The sequence below is a fragment of the Prunus persica genome, chromosome G1, assembly GCF_000346465.2.
Source record: "Prunus persica cultivar Lovell chromosome G1, Prunus_persica_NCBIv2, whole genome shotgun sequence".
Taxonomy (NCBI): Eukaryota; Viridiplantae; Streptophyta; class Magnoliopsida; order Rosales; family Rosaceae; genus Prunus; species Prunus persica.
Window position 1 is genome coordinate 532,154 of NC_034009.1, and position 25,910 is coordinate 558,063.

At 36.3% G+C, this 25,910-nt stretch overlaps 3 protein-coding genes across 3 annotated transcripts; 2 read left to right on the forward strand and 1 right to left on the reverse strand.

Moving 5' to 3' along the window:
* On the forward strand, positions 2,898 to 6,559 carry LOC18789029 (cyclin-dependent kinase inhibitor 5). Its single transcript, XM_007223685.2, has 3 exons — positions 2,898 to 3,557; positions 5,688 to 5,891; positions 6,023 to 6,559. The coding sequence occupies exons 1-3, from the start codon at positions 3,088 to 3,090 to the stop codon at positions 6,090 to 6,092; spliced, it is 744 nt and encodes a 247-aa protein (XP_007223747.1). The 5' UTR covers positions 2,898 to 3,087; the 3' UTR covers positions 6,093 to 6,559.
* On the reverse strand, positions 9,980 to 13,678 carry LOC18790165 (cytochrome b5). Its single transcript, XM_007223761.2, has 3 exons — positions 13,293 to 13,678; positions 11,185 to 11,251; positions 9,980 to 10,424 (listed from the first exon to the last, which is right to left on the reverse strand). The coding sequence occupies exons 1-3, from the start codon at positions 13,377 to 13,379 to the stop codon at positions 10,174 to 10,176; spliced, it is 405 nt and encodes a 134-aa protein (XP_007223823.1). The 5' UTR covers positions 13,380 to 13,678; the 3' UTR covers positions 9,980 to 10,173.
* On the forward strand, positions 18,290 to 25,099 carry LOC18790236 (26S proteasome non-ATPase regulatory subunit 1 homolog A). Its single transcript, XM_007226993.2, has 13 exons — positions 18,290 to 18,724; positions 19,561 to 19,630; positions 19,967 to 20,072; positions 20,375 to 20,486; positions 20,560 to 20,728; positions 21,417 to 21,970; positions 22,080 to 22,215; positions 22,317 to 22,565; positions 22,674 to 22,894; positions 23,030 to 23,288; positions 23,427 to 23,659; positions 23,756 to 24,272; positions 24,542 to 25,099. Exons 1-13 carry the CDS (start codon positions 18,582 to 18,584, stop codon positions 24,863 to 24,865), a joined length of 3,093 nt encoding a protein of 1,030 aa, XP_007227055.1. The 5' UTR covers positions 18,290 to 18,581; the 3' UTR covers positions 24,866 to 25,099.

Genomic DNA, 25,910 nt, shown 5'->3' on the forward strand with positions numbered 1-25,910 from the left:
TGCATCATTGCAGGCCAACCACAAAGCAATCCCTTTTGAGGTTAAGCTAGCTACCTGAACCCTTGGAATGGAATACTGCAGATAGTATCTACGGCGTATGTTATTATTAGATGAAATGAAGAAGAATGCATGCCCAAGACTCAAAACCTTATAATAACGTACGTCTTTCATATAATTTTCCTAACTTAAAATAACCTTAAAATCTTATAATATTTCTTTTTATGAAGAAAATAAAGCCTCTCATATGACTTGAATTTGTTTCAAACTAATTAAAACGGTGTGTTTTATGAGATTATAACTCGGTCTAGTTTGTTTCGGACTAATAACATCGTACACACTACTCTTCACTAAAAAAAAATTCAAAATTGAAGACATATCCAAGCTCAAAAGTGCCCTAATCTCATCGCACCAAAATTAAAACTCGCTGCCCAAGTTGTTTGATGATTATAGGTAGGTTTGTGCTTGCAAGGCAGTTAAGTTTGTTGCTGCAAAATTTTTTTTAGTGACTTTCCAAATTGATGAACTGCCACCAGGGTCGTTCAGAAAAACTGAGTGCAAGTGTCTAAAAGATATGAAAACCACTCTCCTAAAGAAAGTGGACAGCACTCTCCAAACAGCAGACAAAGCCAAACCAATGAGCGTCAATGACAATGTGCGCAGGCGCGTGAATAACAGTTTCCTGTGAAGAGAAGTGAGGAAGGCCTATCCTTATCGTAATAGAGAAAACTTTGAAAGTAGAAATTAAAATAAAATAAACATAAATTGAACTTTCCACCTGGCCACTGACGGAAGGTATCCAATGACTTGGGCATCTCAGCTCTTAACTCATAATATCTTCTCTTCAACTCTTATCGCGATATAATAAGACTCTCTTTCACTCTCACGCAAATAAAAAGTTTTTATTTTTGTTGTTGCTGGAAATGAAATAAAAGACGAGTACTACTTCTAGGAGTTTTTTTAATTATAAATTATGCAACAAGAAACTCTTCTAAACATGGTTTTGTTAACAATTAGAGAGAGGTTAATTCGTTGATGATCTCTTTATTAGCAGCATTGGTCCTGACTTTTCAGTGGTAGAGGCCATAAATTAAAATGAAGTCCTTTAAGTACATGATAAGAACTTATGTGTCCTAAATACAAGAACAACATGCAATGGAAATATGTCATTATGACAGTTTCTCTGTTTTGTGTCTCCTAAGTACGAGAAGAACTTACATGGATCGTGAATGCCACTATAACATAATTCCAAATCAATTAGGTAGTAACATTTGTGATTGGGTGGAGATATCGCCACAATGACATTCCCGATGTAAGTAAGTTCTTCTCCCTAAACACAAATGTTGTCATCCTTTGCTCCTTTATTGTCAGCCCTGCCTTGCTACGTACTGTCTCTATGCAACTCATCATCTAATCTAATTTATATATGGCTTTTAGTGTCCTGCACCATGCATGTGGCAAAAAATTCTAGTACACATAAGCTAAAGAGAAACATAAACTTCATGAAAAGTACTACGTCAGTATGAAAGGCAGAAGAGGAAATACAAAGGAGAATGCTCCTTTTGTCTTGAAGATCAAGGCCAACATTTGTTTGTTTTCTTCTATTCATAACAAGATAAAAGTAGTAACTATATCCTACATTTAGCCGTGCACTGGCCGGATCCTTGGATTAATTTTAATTTCTCTATCAGTTAAAAGTGGTTCTAATCTTACTATATAATGTATTATTGTTGTGAATAAATATTAGCTCTTATTATATTTCTCCTCTTACATACCATGTTAAATCTTTATGGAAATAGAATAAAGTTCCTTAAAGATCTTAAGTTTTAAACTTATATCTCTTAATCAACTTATAGATGATGTTCAAAGCTTGTTGCAATAAATTCTTAGTTTTTTGTTCCCGCCGAAAAGTCAATGGTGTTGTACACCAACAACGACTAGTTACTAGATAGATTTGATTTAGGAAAAGAGGACTCTTTTATGTGGTTTGACTTTGAGGTGCCTCATACTATTGAGGTTCTTCTAGTATTAAATAAATCTTCCCTCATACTATCGAGGTTATATCAAAAAAATCTTTGAATCAACTTGATATTGTACTTGAATTAATAAATGTTACTACTTATCTCTCACAGGAGTGAGCCGCTTAAAACTATTTGATCACTTGAATTAGGAAAACTAGAACATAAGTAGATGTAGTTTAATTAGAAACGAAAAGCCTAGTTTGAAAATAAATAATAGTTACTATCTTTTACAAATTAATTTGAATTGTATATGATATTTTTAATGTATGTACGCTATATAAGTCTTGGACCCAATATTTAGAAGAATCAATGTTAGAATATCAAAGTAAAGCTCAAGGTCAAGGGCAGAATCAGAGTTCTTCTAATTGTTGTTTTCAGAGTGATTCTCTCTACCCTCATTGGTTTTGGTTCATAGAGTCACAAATTTAAACAACTCTTCCAAATACATCTAAGCCATCATACTTATTTTAATGCTCAATCATTAATTAATCACCAACACCTTCCAAAAATACTAACAATAAATTAATAAACTAATCTAAACAATAAATACCTTGCAAATAACTAATAATTCTCCCATTCCATATAAAAATAAATAAAAATAAAATCTCTCACTGATATTATCCAAAATGCTTTTTTTTTGGGTAAGCAAAATGCATTGTTACCCTTTGGGTTTTGTTTTTCTAAAAAAAAAAATTTTGAAGTAGCATTAGAGATTGGAGAGAAAATGAAATTGAGAAAGAGAGAGAGAGAAAATGAAATTCTCCAAATCTTTTCCAACCCTACCCCCCCATATTTCTTTCCCTTTCATTCTTCTTTCCTGTCGACTAGGCAAGGCAGGCTCTAGAGGCTGCCACTTACTACAAAATTACAAATACCCTTTCACTCTCCCTTTCTTCTCTTCCTTTCCAATTTTCCCAATTTTCCCCATTTTCCATTCTCTCTCTCTCTCTCTCTCTCTCTCTCTCTCTCTCAATGAGTTGAGACTGGCGAGAGTTTTAACAGACAAATACCAACTCCTAGAGAATAGAGAGATTACACAGAACAGAAGAAAAAATAAGAAGAGCAAGAAATGGGCAAGTACATGAGGAAGTCCAAGTCCGCAGGGGAAATGGCAGTCATGGAGGTTTCACACCCACACCCACACCCACAGTCACAAGCCTCTCTCGGAGTTTGCACCCGAGCCAAAACCCTAGCTCTCCAGAGGTCATCGGCTTCACCTGTCACCTCCGGCTCCTATCTCCAGCTCCGGAGCCGCCGCCTCGAGAAGCCTCCGATTCTCCTGCCCAAACGGCTCGAGCCCAAGAGGCAGAAACCCAAGGCTAGTTCTAATTCTAGGGCGACTTCGAGGCTTGGAGTCCATGGTTCGGTGGCCAAGGCTCAGGGCCAGAAGGCTGAGGAGGCTGACGAAATGGCGCCGAAAGAGAAAGAGGGTCAAGAAAAGAATGAGCACAATAACACCAACAACAAAGAAAATGGCGATTTGGGTGTCGAAGAAGCTTCCTTTGGAGAGAATGTGCTCGAGCTTGAAGGTAGAGAGAGGTGGGTTTTCTGGGTTTTCTTTTATTTTAATTTTGTGTGCAACCTCTTCGTTGGGCGTTCTCGGAGTGTTTCCGGAAAAAGAAAAAGATTTAGGTATCTGTTTGGTTTCCGAGAAAATGAAGGAAAATTGAAAGGGAGATTTTGGGTTTTGGAGAATTTTTATTCAATTGAAAATGTCTGCAACGAATTACTGTTCTTTATTTTCTTTTCGAACACTACTTTTTAGGGTTTTAAATTTTTTCAGTTGGGGAAATGATAATTGCTTGTCTTAAAGATTAATTGCTAGTTTTTCAAATTTGGGAAAAGCGGACTATACAAAAAAACAAATAAAAAATCGAACTTTTATATTTGATTTTGCGTTTTATTTTCTTGCTTACGGCCAGAAAATCTGTGCTTTCTATTGATTGTGGAATTTTCTTTTTCCTTCAAAAGCTCCTTTTGGGATTGTTTTTATACATAATTCCTTTTCTTTTCCTTCTTTAAATCACTGTACTTTGGTTTGGGTTCTAAGAAAATTAAGATGAAATTCGCTTGAAAAGTTGGGATTTTCAGTTTTCTTGTGGGGTTATCTTGCATGCACTGTATGGTTGCTTTGAAATTGTAAGAAATAGAAAAAGAAATTCATACCCACAAATTCGTGTTTATCCCAATTAGGAATCGTACAGCAGGACTTCCACAAAACTGGGCTTAATAGAATTACTTGTCCAGGTTCAGGTTATTGTTCTCTTTCAGGAAACCAAAACTAATTTCTTTTTCTTCTGTCTTCTTTGAAAAAAAAAAAAAATATTTGAAACTCTTTAATATATTTTCCCCAGATGGGCAACTTTTATATTTCCTAAAATTTTCTTGAAAGAAAAGAAGAAGAAAATCTATCAATAAATTCTGAGCTTTTTATTTCATTCTCTCTCTCTCTCTCTCTCTCTCTCTCTCTCTCCGTTTTTCTTTTTGAAACCGTCTTTTTCCACTGGAAATCTTTTGGTTGTAAAACATTTCTGCTGCAAAAGGAAAAAGTTCTAGAATTTCTTTTTCTGATTTCCCTATGACGGTAAACAAGATTTCCTTTATTCCAGCAGTGTTTTTGTCACAAAGGTGCCAGATTGTTTTCAGATATATGTGACATGTACAAACCCAGAGTTCTTTTCTTTTCCTATTTCACAGTTTTGGCTACGTCGTTCTCCTTTAATGCTTATACATGATTTGATTACTGAGTGTTTTGTCCTTCAATTTGGAGTTTCTACTTCTTTCTAACACTTAAGTTTTCATGTATATATTGATAACTTAAGTTTTTGAGTTTGGGAAACATGGATTCTCTCCCATGCTTCTGCAACAATTAATTGACTAGTATCATCTCTCTGTTTTTTGGGTGTTAAAAGTTCTAATGGCTAAGACAATTGACATAATTCTGACTCTGTACTTGGAACATAGGATTTAATCCTTTCAACCTCCGTTATTGAAAATAAATATGCCCAATGCCGCAAATCTATGCCTGCAACTTTGCATCTAGAAGATCTATGATTCTTTGTTTCATATGATAGCAATCGTTTTTAAATTGTTATTTTTTTAATGCCAGTAAGTATGCTGGTCTTTGGTACATTGAACAGGCAATGGTCAGATACAGTTTATTGTTTGTTTACTTGTTATACAAAGGGAAACAGTATAAAAAGGTTGGAGGATATGGAAGGATTGATTTATTGGTGAGTGAAGCATTAGAAGGTTGGGGGCAGGGAGGGGAACCAGAGTGTTAGAGTCCACTAAAAAATTTGGCAATTGAGGCATATCCAGAGTCCAACAAAAGAAAAGAAAACATGCCCAGCGAAAAAATTCTCACTGAATTTAGTACCATGAATGCATCCTGCACTTTGGTTACTTCATGGTCATGTCCTGAATGATTGGCCAAGTCCTGCATGATTGAGTCAGAAGATAAATGAACGGATAACAGTGTTACTTCATGGTCTGTTATTTTTGTTAATGGTGTTATTTGCAGTAAACCATACCTATAGTTAACACCATTTGAAATGCAAAGCTTGTATTTTTTTTTCCCCTCAATAAATTAATGTGTTGTCTTAAGTTTAGCTTGGGTTACATGTGCCTGCTTGTTATATCTAATGGGATTGATTTTCTTTATTGCAGGACCACAAGGGAGTCAACGCCTTGTAGCTTGATAAGGGATCCAGACACCATCAGAACCCCCAGTTCTACTACCAAGCCTACTAATTCAGCTGAAGCAAATCAGAGAATACAGAGCTCATCGCAGAGGCACATACCAACAGCACATGATATGGATGAGTTCTTCGCTGGTGCTGAAGGAGAGCAGCAAAGACAATTCATTGCGAAGTATGTTACTCATTACTCTTTAGTTAAAAGTTTAGGATAGACTTTATATTGCTCGTCATATATTTTGAATACAAACTTTATTTATATCCTCACAAGTTGATGTAATATTTCCATTGTGGGTTTATGTGCAGATACAACTTTGACCCTGTGAATGATAAACCGCTCCCGGGACGTTATGAATGGGAGAAAGTGGATCCTTAGAAGATATAATTAGCATTGCGTCAGGAGTTCCTTTCCTGCACATTCTTGGTTGATCTTGGGCTTAGGAAACTTAAACTAGCAGGGTTTAGTTTTTAGTAGTTGAGGTGATGGTTGTTATTTCTATTTTCCATCACCCTTCTTTTACTTGTAAAGAAGTAGGGACTGGCAAAGATGTGTAGACTAATGGTCTGTAACATAACAGATGTTATGAGTACACAACAAATACAAATCAAAGTCCTTTGTCTAACAGATCATGGAAGAGAAGAGAGGAAGGGAAAGAGGGTACGAGATGTAGGGTTAGGGTTAGGTTTCAGTGAATTAGGTCAGTCTAAGTAGTACAGAAAGTTACTTAGATTGATTTTCTTTTTGTCTTGTACTCTGTATTTTCCTCCCCTTCTTTGTCTATACTTGTACTGATGCAACTTTAGGAAACTCTTGGAATAAATGACCCTTTTTCCCCCTCTTCATGTTTTTGGCTTTGCCTCTACCATCTGCTGCTATGTTCTGGCCGATTTAATTTTGTCCTTATATTGCCATGTGAGACAATGCATGATCTCTCACTAACTTTAGATGATGCTACCCGGCACACTGATTTTGTACCAATTTTTATTTTTATTTTTATTTTTATTTTTCTATTTATTTATCTTTTTATCTCATAGTGAGAGCTGATAACGACTGCTGGTTTTGACGGTAATGGTAGGGTAGCTTTCATGCTTTATATTTATATTGGAAGAATCTTTTCTTCTCCATTATCATATTTCAGGGATAAAACAGCTAAAAATCCAAATAAATATGATAATAGAGAAGAAAATATTCTTCCAATATAAATATAAAGTATGAAAGCTATCCTACCATTAGCGTGATAGTTCAGGGGGCCAAACGTTATTTTACCCTATTTATTTTGGATATAAAGACTAAAGTGAAGTCGTGTATAAAACAAATAATAAATAGAGACAGAAGACAATTTGGGAACAGATGTGGAGATTGTGTTTGAACCTAGGGTCCAAGCACAATATGAGAAATTTTTTGAAAACTTTCAGCCCTAAGAAAGAAATTTGGTTATAGTAATGTCCTAATATTCATTAGCTCAAGAATTGGGAACTTGAGTTCTTGTTTCTTTAATCTTTTTCAGTCCTAAAATTTCATTCCAGAACTCCAGATACAGAGTGAGTTAAAAGCCATTAACAACAATTGCATAAACAGCAGAATGAAGGCAGCGTTGCTGAATTTTCACATTCTGATACTTTTTTCTTCATGATTTTCATGAAGTTGGAGATTTCATCATAAAGCAGGAGGCATCCAGAACTTGATTAGAGGTTCAGATGGAATATTAAGCAATGGTGGTTATAGTGGAAGTTGGTATTGCATGCTTCCAATGGTTGGCATTGGATGAAGGCTGAAGCTGAGGAATCTTCAATTTCCAATGAAGGTTTTCTAGTTTTCACATCTTTTAGGACAATTAATTATTTACTCAAGTATTCAAGTGTGCACTCATTGCTTTGCTTGTCAATCCAAGACCAAAAACAAAGAAACTGTCCCCCACATGCACCACCATGCCCTTTTGCTGTCATTTGTGAAAATCCAAAACTTGAATGACTATTTTCATTTCGCGCTTGTGAGAATAAAAGGGAATGATATTTTTCAAAGTTAAAAGTCATGGTTTATTCAATGACAATTGAATTTTGATCCAGAAGTTGAAAGATGATAATCTAATTGGTAAGTGTTTGAATAGTATTAAACCGACCAAATCGTATTTTTCGTCGTTGTTTCACATATCACGTAATAGTTGTAAGTAATAGTGGTAGAACAATCATTTCTAACTGAATTATTATTTCATTCATTATTATTTTTATGTAATAACGATAGATGTTCGTGTGTATATAATAATGTAATAAGAGTAATAATTGAAAATATTGAAATTGAGCATAAGTATTGAGTCCAAAATCCCAATATTCTTGTGAGACACTAGGGTTATCTTTTTTAGTAGAGTAGGTGATTTTAAATGTTTATAGTAGTGACGGTGGAGGGTGGAGGTGGAGGTGGAGGTGGAGGTGGAGGTGGAGGGTGGAGGTGGAGGTGGAGGTGGAGGTGGAGGTGGAGCCTGGTGTCGGTTTGAAGTTTGAAGAAGCAGGAGGAGACAGGTTGACTGTTTGGTACATTGTGTGTTTTGGAGCCTGAGAAGTCATTGTTTGGTTTTGGACATTTGTGCATAACTATTAACTGTAAACTGTAAGCAGTCATCAACACAGGTGGTGTCCTTTGGGCCCCTTTAAGCATCTCCAGGTTGCTTTGACGGTGTCTGCCATTTGCAAAAACTGGATGCCCGATCCAGTAAATAAATAGTACCTTCGCTTTGCACTAATTATTTATTATGGCATCCATCATAGCTAGCTCTCTCTCTCTCTCTCTTGATAGCTTGCTCTTGAACGATATAAAAACATAGGCCCCATTGGACATTAGAGGAGGGCAAGAATTCTTTGATCTACAATCAACAATGTGTTTGAATTGATTATTATATGACGCCAAGTCAAATAGAAAATTCAGTGGAAATTTTGGTAATTGCTCTCCCATGATGATGCCTAATCTTTAATAAGTTCAAGCACCATGTTTGTGTTTGCTAAAAGTTGTGTGAATATAGTTTCACACATCTTTTTCTTTTTTTCTTTTTTTTTTTTAATTTGAAAGAGACTATTTCACATTTCGTTTAAGCAGTAAGTTTGAGACAACATCAATGTATTATAGAGTCAACCTCCGACTGTTCTGCAATACTCACGTTAATTACTCCGGTATTCTATCATTATGTTTGTTGTCACACCTCTACCTACCAAAGCCTCATTTACCTTGAGGACAAGGTGGATCCATGTTGGTGCAGTGATGCAGTGATGCAGCTTCGCAGGACTAGAAGAAGGACAGAGAAAAAGAACAAGGTTTAACAAAGTGGAGAAATAAATGCAAAAGCTTCCAGAATGAGAATGTTGCGTATCCAATCCTATCAATATTAATCTAATAAAAGGAATAATGAGCCGGCCACCAAGTTAGGCCAGGGATAAACTTTAGCATATTCTTTTCAAATTCAAAAAGATACACAATTTTTTAGTTGATTTTGACATATGGGCCTTGCAGAAAATAAAATTTGGGTTGAGTTGTAGGGATGGGTTCGAGCAATACTCACCCATACTAATGGGGGGCCCCATTTAGAGAAGGGGAGTGAAGATCGGAATGACGAATTTGACCCACCCTACACCATGATATTGCTGTCATAACTCGAGTTAATAATCTCAAGTCAACAGATTTTCATTCAAGACCACATGCAATGCAAACAAGGTAACATATCACCAAGGTCTTAACCATACTATCTCACAACATATCATATCCTATAAGACCTCTTCATTTGGATAGAGGGATTCAACATTATGGACTTATTACATGACATTATAAGGTACACTTGTTTATTTAGACGGGTACAATTTATGCATGTCAAGATTTGGAAAAAAAAGAAAAAGAAGAGAAAACACATAGATTTGCTTTCAATTATACTACATCTAGTTATTTCAACAGAAAAGTAATGTAAACCCAAAATTTCAAGCATTCGTTAGGGAAAACATGTGTTCTCTATGATCAATTTAGGCACTTTTTTTGGGTTTGTATCAAAACTTTCAATATTGATAAGATAGCTGATTTTTTGAGCTGCTTTGTTTGACTTTTCTAAATGTCCATTTTACCCCTCCATCAGAACAGAGCATAACTTCTTTTTTAAAAAACTAGGTATAAAAAGGTAAATCAAATTCATAAGGAAGGAACAAAATCCAACAACACGGATTTAATCTAGAAATAAAAAATAAAAAAGAAGAAAATATATATGTTCTAACTAAAAAGTGATGCATTGAGGCTTTAAGTTATTTAAATTCGAGAGACGAAGGGGCAAGCACAAAAAATCAGTAAACATCATCCAAATGCAAGGACAACAAAGAGAGACGAGAAAGGGAAGTCTTGGATTTTCCAAACCAACCGAGTAGTAATTGTTTATCACAATATCATACGACTAGCAATCATGTGTCACAATAACATAACATAGAACAACTTAAGTTGACTTGGTGTAAAGGCGGATGCCAAAAGCCAAACCCAAGATTGCAATGGGAACAAGGAACTGCAGAAGTTTGACGATAAATTCAGAAGTCTTGTCCTGATTGTAATGAGGCTGCTTCGGAGGAGTATATGTGGTACTGCTGGGGATAGTAGAGGCATCGATGTCTCCGACGTACATGTCCTTCAACATGTCTCTGGCATTATCACTATGACCCACGTCCTCAAAATCATCAGTTGCATCCTTCCCTGGAAAAGTACATGGCAAGTCAAGTTCTGTCTTGTACACAAAGAAACTTATGAAGAGACAATTAACAACATATCTTCAAGCCGATGATCATGTTGTTGGTACAGACAAGTCAATTCTACAACATGTGGGATTTGCTTCTCAACCGTTCGATAAACTATGGACGACTGAAAAGTGGATCAAATACATCCCAATCATTCACATTAATCAAACTATTTAAAACTAGGTCCTCATCTAAGGGCCTTATATGAGAATAAATTATATACATGCAAAATATCATGTATCTAATACAGAGCCCTCCTATTGAGGGATCCCTCAATGAACTTATTAAGGGACACGTACACACTGAATTCGACCCCTCAAAGTGGTTTGACGATCAAACAGTCCATTGTTTCAAGTCTCCATTCAAGTATCTTCTTTGTGAGAAAACTATTTAATCATTTGATTATCATCCTTCAGCATTAATTGACACACCAAGTTCAAACTAATTTGATAGCAATCAGATGTCTGAATGGTTCTAATTAGGGCAATGTCTTCAAGGAATTGAAAAAAGACTTAAAAAGATGGACAGTTCATATTGTTAAACCACATTGCATAGTGGGGCATAAAATGTGTCCCTTAAATAAGCTTACTAAAGGTTCAATTAGGTAGGATTATATGAGTGAATCCATAACTCAAATGTTTACTGAAACTGTATATTTCTTGCCAAATCATGATAGATTGAAAACTTGATTCTTAAAGATATTTCAGTTAACTTCACACCTGTTGCAGACAACAAAACATCATCACCACCTGGATGGTCCTCCAAAAACTTGGTCACGTCATAAACCTGATAAAAAATAAATAAATAGATGATATAATTGAGGGGAAAAAGCAAGCAAGATAACTGTTTTTTGCTAGATATAAGAAGACACTACCCAACAACTTTATGGTCTAGATACTAGTTTAGCAACTGTCAATAATTCAAGTACGCCCCTAGTTCCTAGCAATGCACCTTTAGACAGAAGAGCATATGATACAATAATATTGTCTTAGATGTGAAAACAAATGTGGTTCTATACTAAACATAGTTTGACGAGACCGTGATTTTGTCGATGACAGGAAGCAAAATATTTCTAAGGAATCTTCATAACATTCAGAACAAATTAACTTCTACAACAAATAATTGGAAAGAAGATAATGAACATTAGTTATACAACAAATATGGGGGATAATTTTGGCACTCCAAAACTCACCTCCCTCACTGTATCACTCACATATGAGGAGTGCATTAGGTAATTTAAAGATGATTTTGGAGTGCCAAAACATGACCTTAAAATATAGATAGACATCTGTTAAATTCTTTTATAAAAAATTCCACAAAACATTAGAGTGCTATCTGGACTACATTTTACAAAGTTAATGAGTCTGGCACCCCAAGACCACAATTAATAGAAGGATGGTAATAAAAATTTTGAAATTAAATTTTTTTCCATTTAAATCAAGCAACAGAAGATTTATAAAAGATCGGTATAATTTTTTAATGGGTCGATCTGAAAAACTATGATTATAGTGCTCTATTGATTTGGTAAACTCTTTAGTGAGTCCAGTACTATGAAGTGAATCTCATCACCTAATCTAATTGGATGGTCCAAAAAACTAAGGTCACAGTGCTCTACTGATTTGACTCTCTTTGGTGAGAAATACAGGGAATCTTATCATTTAATGTAATCCTGGCCTGGAAGAGAATCTAATCTCTTAGCGTGGGCAAAGTGCAACACATCCAATTAAAGCATTTCAAAACATATACTTAAAGAGTTCAAGAAGTGGGGGTCAACATTTCTAGCCAAATCATAAAGCTTTGGAAGACAGAACAAGATTACCAAATAAACTACTAAAATGACAGTACAGACATAGATATTACTAATGGAGTAAACTATAAGGACATAAGAGGAACACAAAAGTATTCTAAAAATCTGCAATTCACACCATAGAAACTAAACACTGTCAAGACACAAATTATGAATACTAAAGCTAAGTTTGAAGTTCAATCCAACCAATACATATTGCAACGTTAAATCACATCAAGCTGTTATCACAATTGTTCAAGGCCTCATGAACATTTTAGAATACGTTACCTCTAATGAATATGGTTAGCACTTAACAGAAGGGTTTAATAAACAAACCTCCCTGAGATTATGAGAATTGCGGAAACTTCTTTTCTTTACACAAATTACACCAATCTCCTATCTCTTGATAAGTTCTAAAAAAGATTTTTGATCTCATTTCATATTCTTCCATACTTCCTATATCTCTTAAATGAGTAAATAAGCTCAAAATTTTTACCATAAATACACATCAGTCTTCTTAAATACAATTACCATGTTGAAAAGTAAACTTTAAACATAGAAATTAGTAAAATCCATCTTAGCAACAGCAAATCCAGTACTAACAACTACTCTAAAACTTATTATGATAAGGGAGTTTCTATAGTTTCTGAAATAGAAGTGAGGCTCAGGAGAGGTTGCTGTACAGCAAATTATGAGTATGAACATCAACATGTATAACAACAGAATCACCAGGTTGGTTCCCTAAAAAGAAAACCAAAAACCTTTAGCAGCAAAAAATCAAAAGAAAACAAGATCCATAATGTCACAAGGAAACTAATTATCTATTTTGATCATATGCATGACTAAACTCGCATGCAAAGGATTCAAATTCCCATCCTTATTTCCTTTATAAATGAAAGCCTTCCAATTTACTTGGGTCAATACTCCTCAGAGAAAAAAAAAATTACTGGGGTCAATAAATATAAAGACAGAGAATATAATCCAAGAAGCAAGATAATCAAAGCTTCATATCATATGGTAAAAAATGGGAAAAGAGAGAACCTTGCCATTGATGATCAGCCAACAGTCCTTGGGGGTGTTGTGCTCAGAGACTTGAGCCAAAGTGAAGAACTTTCCATCAACACCCATTTGCTTTTCTTGGTATCTCCGCTGTGTACTTAGGCAAAAGAAACTACTGGGTGAAAATTGATGAAGTTGGTATGCTTAAAAACAAATGCAGATCGGTTAACGATGCGGGCTACCAGGCCAGGAGACAATACAGACAGTAAATAGTGAAAGAGAGAGAGAGAGAGAGAGAGAGATGATATCAAGGGAACGGGTTAGGTTATTTGAATGAAATAGAGTTTGGTAGGTGGATTTAGGCCGGCCTTTGGTAGGCTACTTGTTCAAGGATTGAGAGTGTATAGGTTTGGTTGGTATTGAAAGTAAACGGGTGATTTTAAGGGTTTGGTCGTTTTTGTCTATTTTCCGAGGCATGGACACTGTTCAGGTCGGGTCGACTTTTGGCCTGATTCAAAGACCGAATCAAAAAAGACAATGGCTCTTGGGTTGATTTGAGTGGATACTGGAATCTGAAGTTGGGCCGACCTGATTGAATTCGGTTTGGTTTTGAAAGTTTGGTCAATTTGAGCTTGAGTTCAATATCAAGTGTTTTTCTTCCAAAAGTCAATTATTGGTTTATTTTTGGGCTAACATCATTTCACACCCTCAAGATTTGAAGTTATTCTCAAAATGGGTCATGGGATTTTAATTTGTCTATTTACGCCTTAATATTTTAAAATTCGACCAATTTACACATTACGTTAGTTTGACCGTTTGGTCTTCTATTAAATGATGATGTGGCAAATGTGGGGTTCACTTTTTTAGTTTAGGTGTAATTAAATATTTAAAAATAATATTTAAAAAAAATTTGACATAAACAAAATTTTTTTTAAAAAAAAAAAACCTATGTCCCTTTTCTCTTTCCTATTTCTCATTTCGTTGGAATCTGGCAGCCCTTTCCTCCTCCCCCATCAATTCATTTTTTTTTTCTCTCTTTCTCTCGGAAACTCTATCCTCTATACCCACCCACACACCATCTTGCCCAACCACCTCTCCCACGAAAAACTTCTCAACACACCCACAATTCTCTCTTTATACACCACTAACTCCAAGCCCAACCACCCTTTTCTCCTTTCTCCTATTCCAATTTCTGTCTTTCTAATCCAACCAAAACAACACAAAAACAAATTCTCAAACCCAACAAAAAAACCCAGCAGCAAAAGAAGAAGAAGATGATGAATGGACTTTTCTGAAACAAAAAATCAACACTCTCTCATTCAAATTGACCATGAAATTGAGAGCTCCTCCTCATCATCGGCATCTCTCAACCCTCTTCTTAACCATGACAGTAAGACTGAGTAGCCACTGATTCCATCACCCCCATTGCCGAACGTCTCGAGTGTTCCAACCGACCAACCTTTCTTACATGAATTGCCATATAGGTCGACCCCAGATCAGCCCCAATCCCCTCAGGCACTGTCAAATGTCACTGTTCCGACCCCTCTGGCATTACAGCTTCTGTAGGAATTGTCACTCTCGGCCCTTGCCTTCTTCCTCTACTGCCCCGAGTCAATCACCAGTCTGAGTTTGAGAAACTCGTTAATGCCAGAGGACTCGGTTCCCAGAGATTTGCAGACGACTCGACTTAAGAATCTCACCCTCAAGCTTCCTTTACATTGGCACAGTTGAGCTCAACCGTACATCAACGACTAGCAGCGAAGCCGTGAGAATGGGGTGATTGTGAGAAGGGCGAGGATAATTTTAAAGGCTAAGAACGGGGTGTGGCGGTTGGGTTTTCTGTCTTGTGTTGGGCAAGATGGTGTGAGGGTGGATATGGAGGATGAGGCTGCCGAGAGAGAGAGATGAGGAACTCATGGGGGAGGAGGAGAGGTTGCCAAATGCTGACGAAGTGAGACAGGAGAGAGAGAGAGAGAGAGAAAGAGAGAGAGAGAGAGATGCGATATAGTTTTTTTTTAATATCTGTTAAAAAAATTATTTTTTAATATTTAATTACACCTAAACTAAAAAAGTGTACCCTATGTTTGCCACGTCATCACTTAACTAAAGACTAAATGGTCAAACTGACAGAACATGTAAATTGGTCGAATTTTAAAATGTTATGGCGTAAATTGACAAAATTAAAACCTCATGGCTCATTTCAAGAATGCTCCCAAACCTTGAGAGGGTAAAATGATGTTAGTGTTATAAAACTAGAGGGAGAAAATGTAGAGAGAAGTGATATGTTAAAGATAAAGCTTCACCATGTTTATTCCTCACTAAATCTTTGGTAGAACCACCTATTTATAGGCTTACAAGATAAGAGATAGAATACCATCATTTACAATATACCTATAGGTTACAAGCATTAATTACAAATACTTAGTGCATAGGTTACATAAAATCCAACGGTGGAATATTAAGAGGTATGGTGGTCATCCACCAACTCATGCATTTACGACACTCCCCCTTGGATGTCCACCATACAATGACATTGTTTCCTCATTAAAAACCTTGCTTGAAAAACCCAGTGGGACAAAACCAAAGCGAAGGGAAAAAGAGTGAAACTTTCTTCTGAATCATTGATATGGTGATGGATGAGCTTATATTGCCTCGTTAAAACCTTGCTAGGAAAAACCCAGTGGGACAAAAACCTAGTCGAAGGGAAAAAGAGTACAACGAGCATCTGCCTTGAATGTAGTAGAATTGGGATGCTCCCCCTGATTGATATCTCCCCCTGATTAATATCTCTCCTTCTCTGATTTGAGCAATACAAGCAACATTGTCTTCATACATGATCATCTATCACACTATTCAACCTGCTTTTCACTTTTCAAATGATTGAAATCTTTAGGAGTATCAACAACTAATTTAGTAGTTAGAATATGTTACAACAATATCAAATTTGAATTCAAAATACTCAAACTCTTAGTGTTAACTCTTAATTAAGAATATTGTGGTACTTTATATCCTTCAAGAGGTTGCTTCATCCGATATATCTCAAATATTTCATGAGCTTTGAGGATTCCATGTACCATATAGTCTTAATAAATATGCATTTAACACATACTATAAGTTTTGCGTTAAAGTAACAACCGCACTTATAGAAATGTGGATGCATTTACGATAGGGGTGTAAGTTGGATTGGAAAATCCAATTCTGACCGATTCCGGTCCGATTTTTTCCAAAAAAATCCGACTCCGATAAATTCGAAATCCGAAAATGCCGAAATCCGAAAATTCCGATAAATGCCGAACATTCCGAAATTTCGATCCGAAAAATTTCGAAGTTCTCCGAATCCATTCCGATCCGATCTTTAGCATATCAAGAGCAATGTCGTGCTGATAACGTGTTATAAAACTAGAGGGAGAAAATGTAGAGAGAAGTGATATGCTAAAGATAAAGCTTCACCATGTTTATTCCTCACTAAATCTTTGGTAGAACCACCTATTTATAGGCTTACAAGATAGGAGATTGAATATCATCATTTACAATATACCTATAGGTTACAAGCATTAATTACAAATACTTAGTGCATAGGTTACATAAAATCCAACGGTGGAATATTAAGAGGTATGATGGTCATCCACCAACTCATGCATTTACAACAGTTAGCCCTTTATTTTTTTCCCAACAACCCAATATCAGTTTTTCAAACAGGCCAACTATAAAGCCCATTTCGTAGTATGTATGTATTGCCTAAATCATGTAAATTCAACTATAGTTGCATTGCCATGTCGAAAAATTCAAATACATAACAATGAGTGATTGACTTGAAATAGCGCCTTCTTGGAGGTGGTGTGTCCTTTGGCCAACTTCTCATGCTCATTAATGGAAGTTATAAGTTATAATGAAGTCTATGTGTGGGAACCAAAAATCAAATCCCACATATTAAGGCCAAACCCGTCACTATTAAGAGCAAATGAAGACATGGGTTAGTTGGACTTCCCTACGACTAAAGAAGTGCGAGGTAGGGGGCATAACCCAACCAACGACTCCCCACGATTATGAAATAGGGGATGAGATGCGTGAAGTCAATGAGGTGGGGCTAAATCTAAGGGCTTGAAGCGCTATAAAAGCCCAACGAAACCTCAGCCAAAAGTACGAAAAATTCAATTGAGCATTGAGAGTTCATCGTATAAGCACTGACTTGTGCGTCAGAGTTTCTTTTGCAAGTACTCCCCCTTTTTGTGCCATTAGTTTTTTAAGAAGCGATATGAAGTTCTTTTCAATCAAGAACATGTGGAGGCATTTTATCTTAAAAGAAATCCCGCTCCAACACTATGAGACTGGTTGAGTTGTCAAGGCCAGTGAGTGGTTATAATGAGAAGGTTCTTAATAGTCGTTCAATCCAGTGCAAAGTTATTATTGGACTGTTAAATTGAACCCCCTCATTGTAATCCTTCAACATAGCCCCTCATTATAGAAGCTCCCGAATGAATATAGATGTTGGCTCCGCTCTTAGGTTGACCATGCATTTGCAAAAGGTAGCCATAACAAGGAATTAATTTATTTTATTGGAAACAAACATACAACCATTTGTTTTAAATTTGTCTAATTCTTTTCAAGAAGATCTATGAATGAAGCATTGAAAGATAAACATTCCATATTGTTGAAATAAAATTTGTAAGGGATTCTATAAGGTGTCTCTAAGACAGGAGAAGAGTGTTGTATGAAATGTATTTAAGTTCAAGTCCAATATGAATTTATATTTCTTTTAAAGAAGAAGTACGAATTTTATTGCTTACTTTATTTTCTTATACAATTTTTATTTCATGCATGTTTTATGTTAAATTCAACCCATTCAATCTATTTATAATTGGGATTGGACTTGCATACCTATTGTATTGAGTTGAATTCAAATACGGAAAATCCAACTATTCTTGAATTGGATTAGGTTAGGATGCTCAAAAATAGGTTTGGAAATTGGATTGACACCCTCCTCCCATTGAATTTTTATTTTTATTTTTAAAAGTTATAAAATATGAAAATTGTTTGGAATCCTCCTGGTACAACTGTCCACTCCTCCACCTTTTTAATTTGTATTTATATTTTTAATTTTTTTTGACTTGTTGGGTAAGTATGCTCTAAAGAACACAAAACCAGAACAGTAGCCCATTCTACCATCACTGCTACTACTCTCTTTCTGTCTTGTCTTTTTTTTACTATTATAATATTATTCTACTAGTGCTCCTAGGGTTTCGAATCCACCTCTCCCAAATCGGAATCCCAATTCTCCTGAACCCAATTCGAACCCTAGGGCTGGTGTAATCGGTCCCTGTTCGTACAGCTATGGCGACCTTGGTAAGCTCGGCCAGTGGGCTATTAGCCATGCTCAACGAGACCCATCCTTTGCTCAAGCTCCACGCTTTATCCAACCTCAACAAATTGGTTGACGGCTTTTGGCCCGAGATCTCCACCAGCGTACCCATCATGTACTTTCTCTCGCTCGCTCGCTCGCTCGTTTTTTCTTTTTCTTTTTAATTTTCTGTTGCATTTTCGGGATTAGGGTTTGCATTTCGTTGTTCTTCATCTTTTCGATAGGCGAGAAACTTCGGGAAACAATTTTTGAAACTCAAGTCGAAATTTGAGGAAGATTTAAGACCAACTAAGCTAATTGCTTGTGCTAGTTTTCTTAAAGAATTGTTTTTGTGTATTTTGGAGAATTCAACTATCAAATGTGTGAGATTGTACATTTTTGTTGTTGAAATTTATGTACTTTGGATACTTCTTGTTTCTTTGTTCTCATTGAAAGATGGTTTATTATTTTGGTCAGTTAAGAGAATTAGGCGTTTTTCTGAGAAGAGATTCTGTTGGAGATTTGTGAATGTTTTCTGGGCGGTGATGGAAGTGATTGGTGTGTTGGCGAAGGTGGCTAGTATATAATGCAATAAGAAAGAAAATATTGGAGTTCCGTATATTTTTACAGGGTTTGCAAATATTGTATTTCATTAGTAGAGATGAGACATACGATGCAGATGGGGTCTTGGTATTTGTAAACCCTGATAATACAAACTTAGGAGAAATGCAAGTTTTGCTGTTTTTTTCCTTCCAAACATTGACTGTCAAAGTACCTGGGCTATGCTTATGCCCTGTCAACGTTTGGTTCTGCTTCTTGTCAATAAATTGGTTATGCTAGAGCGCTTCTATAACCTTAGTCATGCTGACTTTCAAATTAAGTGATTTTGCATATATTTTGAAGAAACCAAAATATTTTTAGCTTAAATTTTGTGTTTATTAATTTTTTTTTCTAAATTGTTTTGTTGCTCAGTGAAAGTTTATATGAAGATGAAGAGTTTGATCAGCATCAAAGGCAACTGGCCGCTTTGCTTGTGTCAAAGGTAAAATCACTGCTCTGGTGCCTTTTCTTTTTTATATATTCTTTTTGTTTCAAACTATTGTGTTACAAACAAGATTCGTTATTACACTCTGAATTTACTTGCATCCAAAGTGGTTTTATGATCGATCAATATCAATTTGGTTGCAAATAAATAATTAGAAATATTAGTAAACTAGCAATGCAAAATACTTTCATTCAAATTTGGCAGGTAGGGTTTGAGGACTTTGTCTCTCTTCATCATTTGTGGAAATAAATTCCCTGTTTTTTTTCTTTTGAATATGTAGAGTTTGCTACTTCTGTGTTTTTTTTACATGACTTGTGTTCTTTCTCACCCCAGGTTTTCTATTATTTGGGTGAACTTAATGATTCACTTTCCTATGCCCTTGGAGCTGGTTCCTTATTTGATGTGTCAGAGGATTCTTATTATGTTCATACTCTTCTTGGTAAGAATGTTTTTGTGTTCTTCTTTACTTGCACAAAAGATAGAGTGTAATCACTCTTAGGCGTTAAAGCTTACAATTTTACTTCTCATAGCTATGACCGTGAGAAGTTGGGATGTACATCAATGGAAGAAACTATGAAAGGGGGATATGCAAACTTAATAATCAACTCTGTTTTATTAACAATGATACCATCATTTTTTTAATTTGATATTGTTAGAAGTGGACTAGATATATGAAACTTTGGGAAGGTTTAACCGGACTGTACTCACATGACATTTCTGGTTGTTTGCTCCTCTTCTCAGCTAAAGCCATAGATGAATATGCCAGTCTTAAGTCTAAGGCAGCAGAATCAAATGTTGAAGCAGCAAATGTGGATCCTAGGTTGGAGGCAATTGTGGAGAGAATGCTGAATAAGTACGCAGGCCTCTAATGTTTTTGTATGCAGTACATAAGTACCTCTAGTTCTCTTACTATTTTTTATCTTTAGGTGTATCATGGATGGAAGATACCAACAAGCTATGGGGATTGCAATTGAATGTCGAAGATTGGATAAACTTGAGGAGGCAATCACAAAAAGTGATAACGTTCAAGGAACTTTGTCATATTGCATTAATGTCTCGCATTCCTTTGTTAATCTTAGGGAATATAGACATGAGGTAAGACTTTGCTCTTTCTTTTGCGAACATATTATTGTTAATATAATGTTTCTGTTTTTGCATTGTTTGTAGCCACAATACTCTCTATAAATATGCAGTGATACAGAAAAAAATAAAGGCATTTTCTTTGTTGGTTACTTCTGTAGAAGTATGATGGTGCAATACAGTACATAGCTTCAATATGTTTTTATACTTTCACAACGTAATTTAGGTTTCTCTTTCATAGCAATTTAATGTTTGATTGCATAGAATTATTAGAGGCTGTGGAGTTAATAGGAAGGTGTTCTGATTTTTTGCCTCACACAGATTAAGTTGGCTTTAATATTGGATAACACTGTTATAAACTTTAGAGGTGCTCTCCCGTTGTTTCTTCTTATATATGTTTTTCTGGTTACTTTCTATATGATAAATCTTGATGTTAAACTAAGAAGGGCATACAATAAGTTTGGAACTAAGACCAAAAACAATCAGACAATGTGATTGGAAAATGTTATACGTAGTCCATGTGGCTGTCCCTTTTGTGTCTCCTTTTCTTGCATCATGTTTCCGGAAACATCATGTTTTGTAATTTCTCACATTCTATTAATGCTTTTTGTTTATGTTGGTTGATTAAATCAAGTCATGCGTTGTGCAAATATTCTTTATTGGGGAGATTGACAGCATTTGTCCTTGTTTGGTTTTTGTACAGGTACTTCGTCTTCTTGTCAAAGTGTATCAAAAGCTGCCATCTCCAGATTACTTGAGCATTTGTCAGTGTCTCATGTTCTTGGATGAACCAGAAGGTGTAGCAAGCATATTGGAAAATCTTCTGCGCTCTGAAAACAAGGACGATGCACTTTTGGCATTTCAAATAGCCTTTGATCTAATAGAGAATGAGCACCAAGCTTTTCTCTTAAATGTTAGAAATCGCCTTTCACCTCCCAAGATTCAACCTTCAGAATCTGCTCAGCCAGAATCTGCACAGCCAGAATCTGCACAACCACAATCTAGTGAAGCTGCTCAAAGTGAAAGTAATGCTGCTCAAGGTGAAAGTAATGCTGCTCAAAGTGAAAGTAATGCTGCTCAAAATGAAAGTTCTGCGGAGGATGTTCAAATGACAGATGGAAGTTCTACTTCAAATGCAACCGTGCATGAAGATCCTAAAGAAGTGATCTATTCTGAGAGGCTGACGAAAATTAAAGGAATTTTGTCTGGAGAGACATCGATACAGTTAACTTTACAATTTTTGTACAGTCATAACAAGTGAGGCTGCTAAATTCTTCCCATATATTTTATTTCATTAACTTATAAATTTCTTTTGGAAATCATTGGTTGAGAAGTGTTTTGACTGTTTTCTGTTAATTGCATATAGGTCCGATCTTCTTATTCTGAAGACAATAAAGCAGTCTGTTGAGATGAGAAATAGTGTATGCCACAGTGCTACTATTTATGCTAATGCAATTATGCATGCTGGAACAACTGTTGACACGTTTCTGAGGGAGAATCTGGTGAAGCAGATATCTTACTATTTCCTTTTGCACCTTTTGCAATGTTATATTCTATTTTCTTTGCTAAGAATATTGACCACTTCAGTTCTTTAAATTCTCAGGATTGGTTAAGTAGAGCCACAAATTGGGCTAAATTCAGTGCCACAGCAGGGCTAGGTGTTATTCACAGAGGCCACCTGCAGCAGGGAAGATCTCTGATGGCACCTTACTTGCCTCAGGGTGGGGCAGGTGGTGGTGGAAGTCCATACTCAGAAGGTGGTGCCCTGTATGCTCTGGGTCTCATTCATGCCAACCATGGCGAGGGCATCAAACAATTCCTTCGTGATAGCCTACGCAGTACTAATGTGGAGGTGTGCACTACATATATATATATATATATATATATATATATTAGTGATTGCGTCTTTTTGTGCACATTAGTTTATCGCCAAAATTTTCTAATGGGACCTTTGATGCAGGTTATTCAACATGGTGCATGCTTAGGTCTTGGCTTGTCAGCTTTAGGAACTGCTGATGAAGAGATCTACGATGATTGTAAAAGTGTGCTCTACACTGACAGTGCTGTTGCTGGCGAAGCTGCTGGGATTAGTATGGGTTTGCTCATGGTTGGAACTGCAAGTGAGAAGGCTAGTGAGATGCTTGCTTATGCACATGAGACACAACATGAAAAGATCATCAGGTATAGATAGCTGCGTGACCTAGTTTGTACTTGGATTTCTTTTGGTAAAAAAATTCATTTATTGAGAAAAGTGATCTGTGGGAGGAATGGCACATTTTGGCTATGGTCTTTGCTAACTGTGTATTCTGTGTACAGAGGGTTAGCATTGGGAATTGCCCTGACTGTATATGGAAGAGAAGAAGAAGCAGACACTCTAATTGAGCAGATGACAAGAGACCAAGATCCTATTCTACGTTATGGTGGTATGTATGCATTGGCATTGGCCTACAGTGGGACAGCAAACAACAAGGCCATTCGCCAGCTGCTGCATTTTGCTGTATCAGATGTGAGTGATGATGTTAGGAGGACTGCTGTTCTAGCACTTGGTTTTGTCTTGTACTCCGAGCCAGAGCAGGTTGGTGTTTTCTTATTTGTGTATTTCTGTCTCTGATCGTCCATCTTCTGTTGTTTCCCAAAGGCTTGATACCCTTTTTATTTTTCTGTTGGTCTGATAAATACCTTATGTCTCCAAAATTGCACTGGTAAATTGCAGACGCCTCGAATTGTCTCCTTGCTATCTGAGTCTTACAATCCTCATGTTCGATATGGTGCTGCTCTTGCCGTAGGCATTTCCTGTGCTGGTACTGGCTTGAGTGAGGCCATATCTTTGTTAGAGCCTCTGACTTCAGATGTTGTTGACTTTGTGCGCCAAGGTGCCCTCATTGCAATGGCAATGGTCATGGTCCAGATTAGTGAAGCCAGTGATTCTCGTGTTGGAGCTTTCAGGTACTGTCATCATAAAATTGCAAAGTTTTCCAACTCTCTCTCTCTCTCTCTCTCTCTCTCTCTCATTTTGCAACAATTTGTGTACTAATCTTATAGGCGGCAATTGGAGAAAATAATTCTTGATAAGCATGAGGACACCATGAGCAAAATGGGAGCAATCTTGGCCTCTGGAATTCTTGATGCTGGTGGAAGGAATGTGACGATAAGACTGCTTTCTAAGACAAAACATGATAAAGTTACTGCAGTTGTTGGCCTTGCTGTTTTTAGCCAATTTTGGTACTGGTATCCCCTTATATACTTCCTAAGCTTGTCATTCTCACCAACAGCATTGATAGGACTGAACTCTGACCTGAAAGTTCCAAAGTTTGAGTTCCTGTCACATGCAAAACCTTCACTGTTTGAATATCCTAAACCGACCACCGTGCCAACCACTACATCGGCTGTAAAACTCCCCACTGCTGTACTTTCAACATCAGCAAAGGCCACCAAAGCTAGGGCCAAGAAAGAAGCAGATCAAAAGGCAAACGCTGAAAAGTTATCTGGGGCAGAGAGTTCATATGCACATTCTGGAAAAGGAAAATCATCTAGTGAGAAAGATGGGGATTCAATGCAGGTGAGCAGTATGGGCATAATGGGCCCATCCCACCTTTTCTTCTTCTTCCTCTGTTCCATTTTTGCATTTAAACTTATGAGAATGATATAAGTTTAGTGTTTAAATTTTATTTTTCTTTTAAAAGATTGCTTGAGCTGCATACACAGCCATGATCCAAACTAGTACTAACAATTGGAAGAGAGAATATGATGGGATCTATTTACTTTGCAATGCTTAGTTTATGATATCATAATTGTTCTGAATCCAACTCCCCTTCTTCCCTTTGGCAGGTTGATAGCTCAGTTGAGAAGAAATCAGAGCCGGAGCCTTCGTTTGAGATTTTGACCAACCCAGCTAGGGTGGTTCCTGCTCAGGAGCAATACATTAAATTTCTGGAAGGAAGCAGATATGAGCCCATCAAGTTAGCACCATCCGGGTTTGTTCTCTTGAGAGATCTGAAACCGACTGAACCCGAGGTGCTTTCGCTTACAGACACACCCTCTTCTACAACATCAGCTGCTGGTGGATCAGCAACGGGACAGCCAGCTTCTGCTTCAGCCATGGCAGTTGACGAGGAACCGCAGCCTCCTCAGGCGTTTGAATACACTTCGTGATTTTCAGTTTAGTTATCATTTTTATTCTCTTCTGATAGTCAGAAATTCGCGCTGAGTATGCCATGGATATTGTTGACTTGCTTGTTTTTACTTACGGTGAAATTGTTAAATTTCAATTTCTTGTATACAATTTTATTTTTAAAGAGTTTCAATTCAATTGTCATCTCTGGTGATACTGGGATGTTAGATTTGAGCCCCGTCAGCAAATAATGTTTCAACAGGGGATTAATGCAACCTCTATTCCTCATAGTCATAGAATCATAGATAGCTACATTGGGTAACATAATATATTCCTTCTCGCAAAGTGAAGCCACAAGAAACAAAACATGGTCTTTATCCCTTAAATTTGTTAACCTTTTCTCCGTTCTTTTTGGATAATGAAAATAGTATCTTGCCCCTGCTCAATTTTCTTATTCAACATATATATGACTTTTTAAGCAAATGTATATAATGGGGATGGAATTCTAACTATAAAATTAAACATACGAGGAATCATGAGTAGGCCAACTATATTCAAATATTGGTGCCGTGAATATTGGCAAGTGTGTGTCAGTGTGCATGGAATTTCATTTGTCTTATTTCCTTGTGTGGTTTAGCAAGTCAGTTGTGAACGTTTGGAAATATATATGCATGAGGAAGCAAATGTTTTATTGAAGTTTTTGAGTCTTATTTGATGAACTTTGTAGTGTGTGGTCAGTTTTGTAGTTGACTTAAATTATTGGTTTGTGCAGTGGACTTATTTGTTTTGCAAGACTCGAATGATGAAGTTTTTATCTTTTAATGGTGATTGAGTAGGATTATGAAGTTTTGAAATTGGATTGAGTTGATTTCAATTCATGTGTGTGTGTGTGTTTGTTTGTTTGTTTTTTGGCCTAAGTTGTATATGGAAGTTAAATTTATTAAACTTGTGTAAAAATAATCCAATTATAGCTTGTTCTCTATATTTTATCTCTTATAAACTTACAATTCTAACTCCGCCTCTAACTATAGAGATTTTCATAAAATCCTTTAAGGAGGATTAGATAGAAACATGAGTGGGAATGAA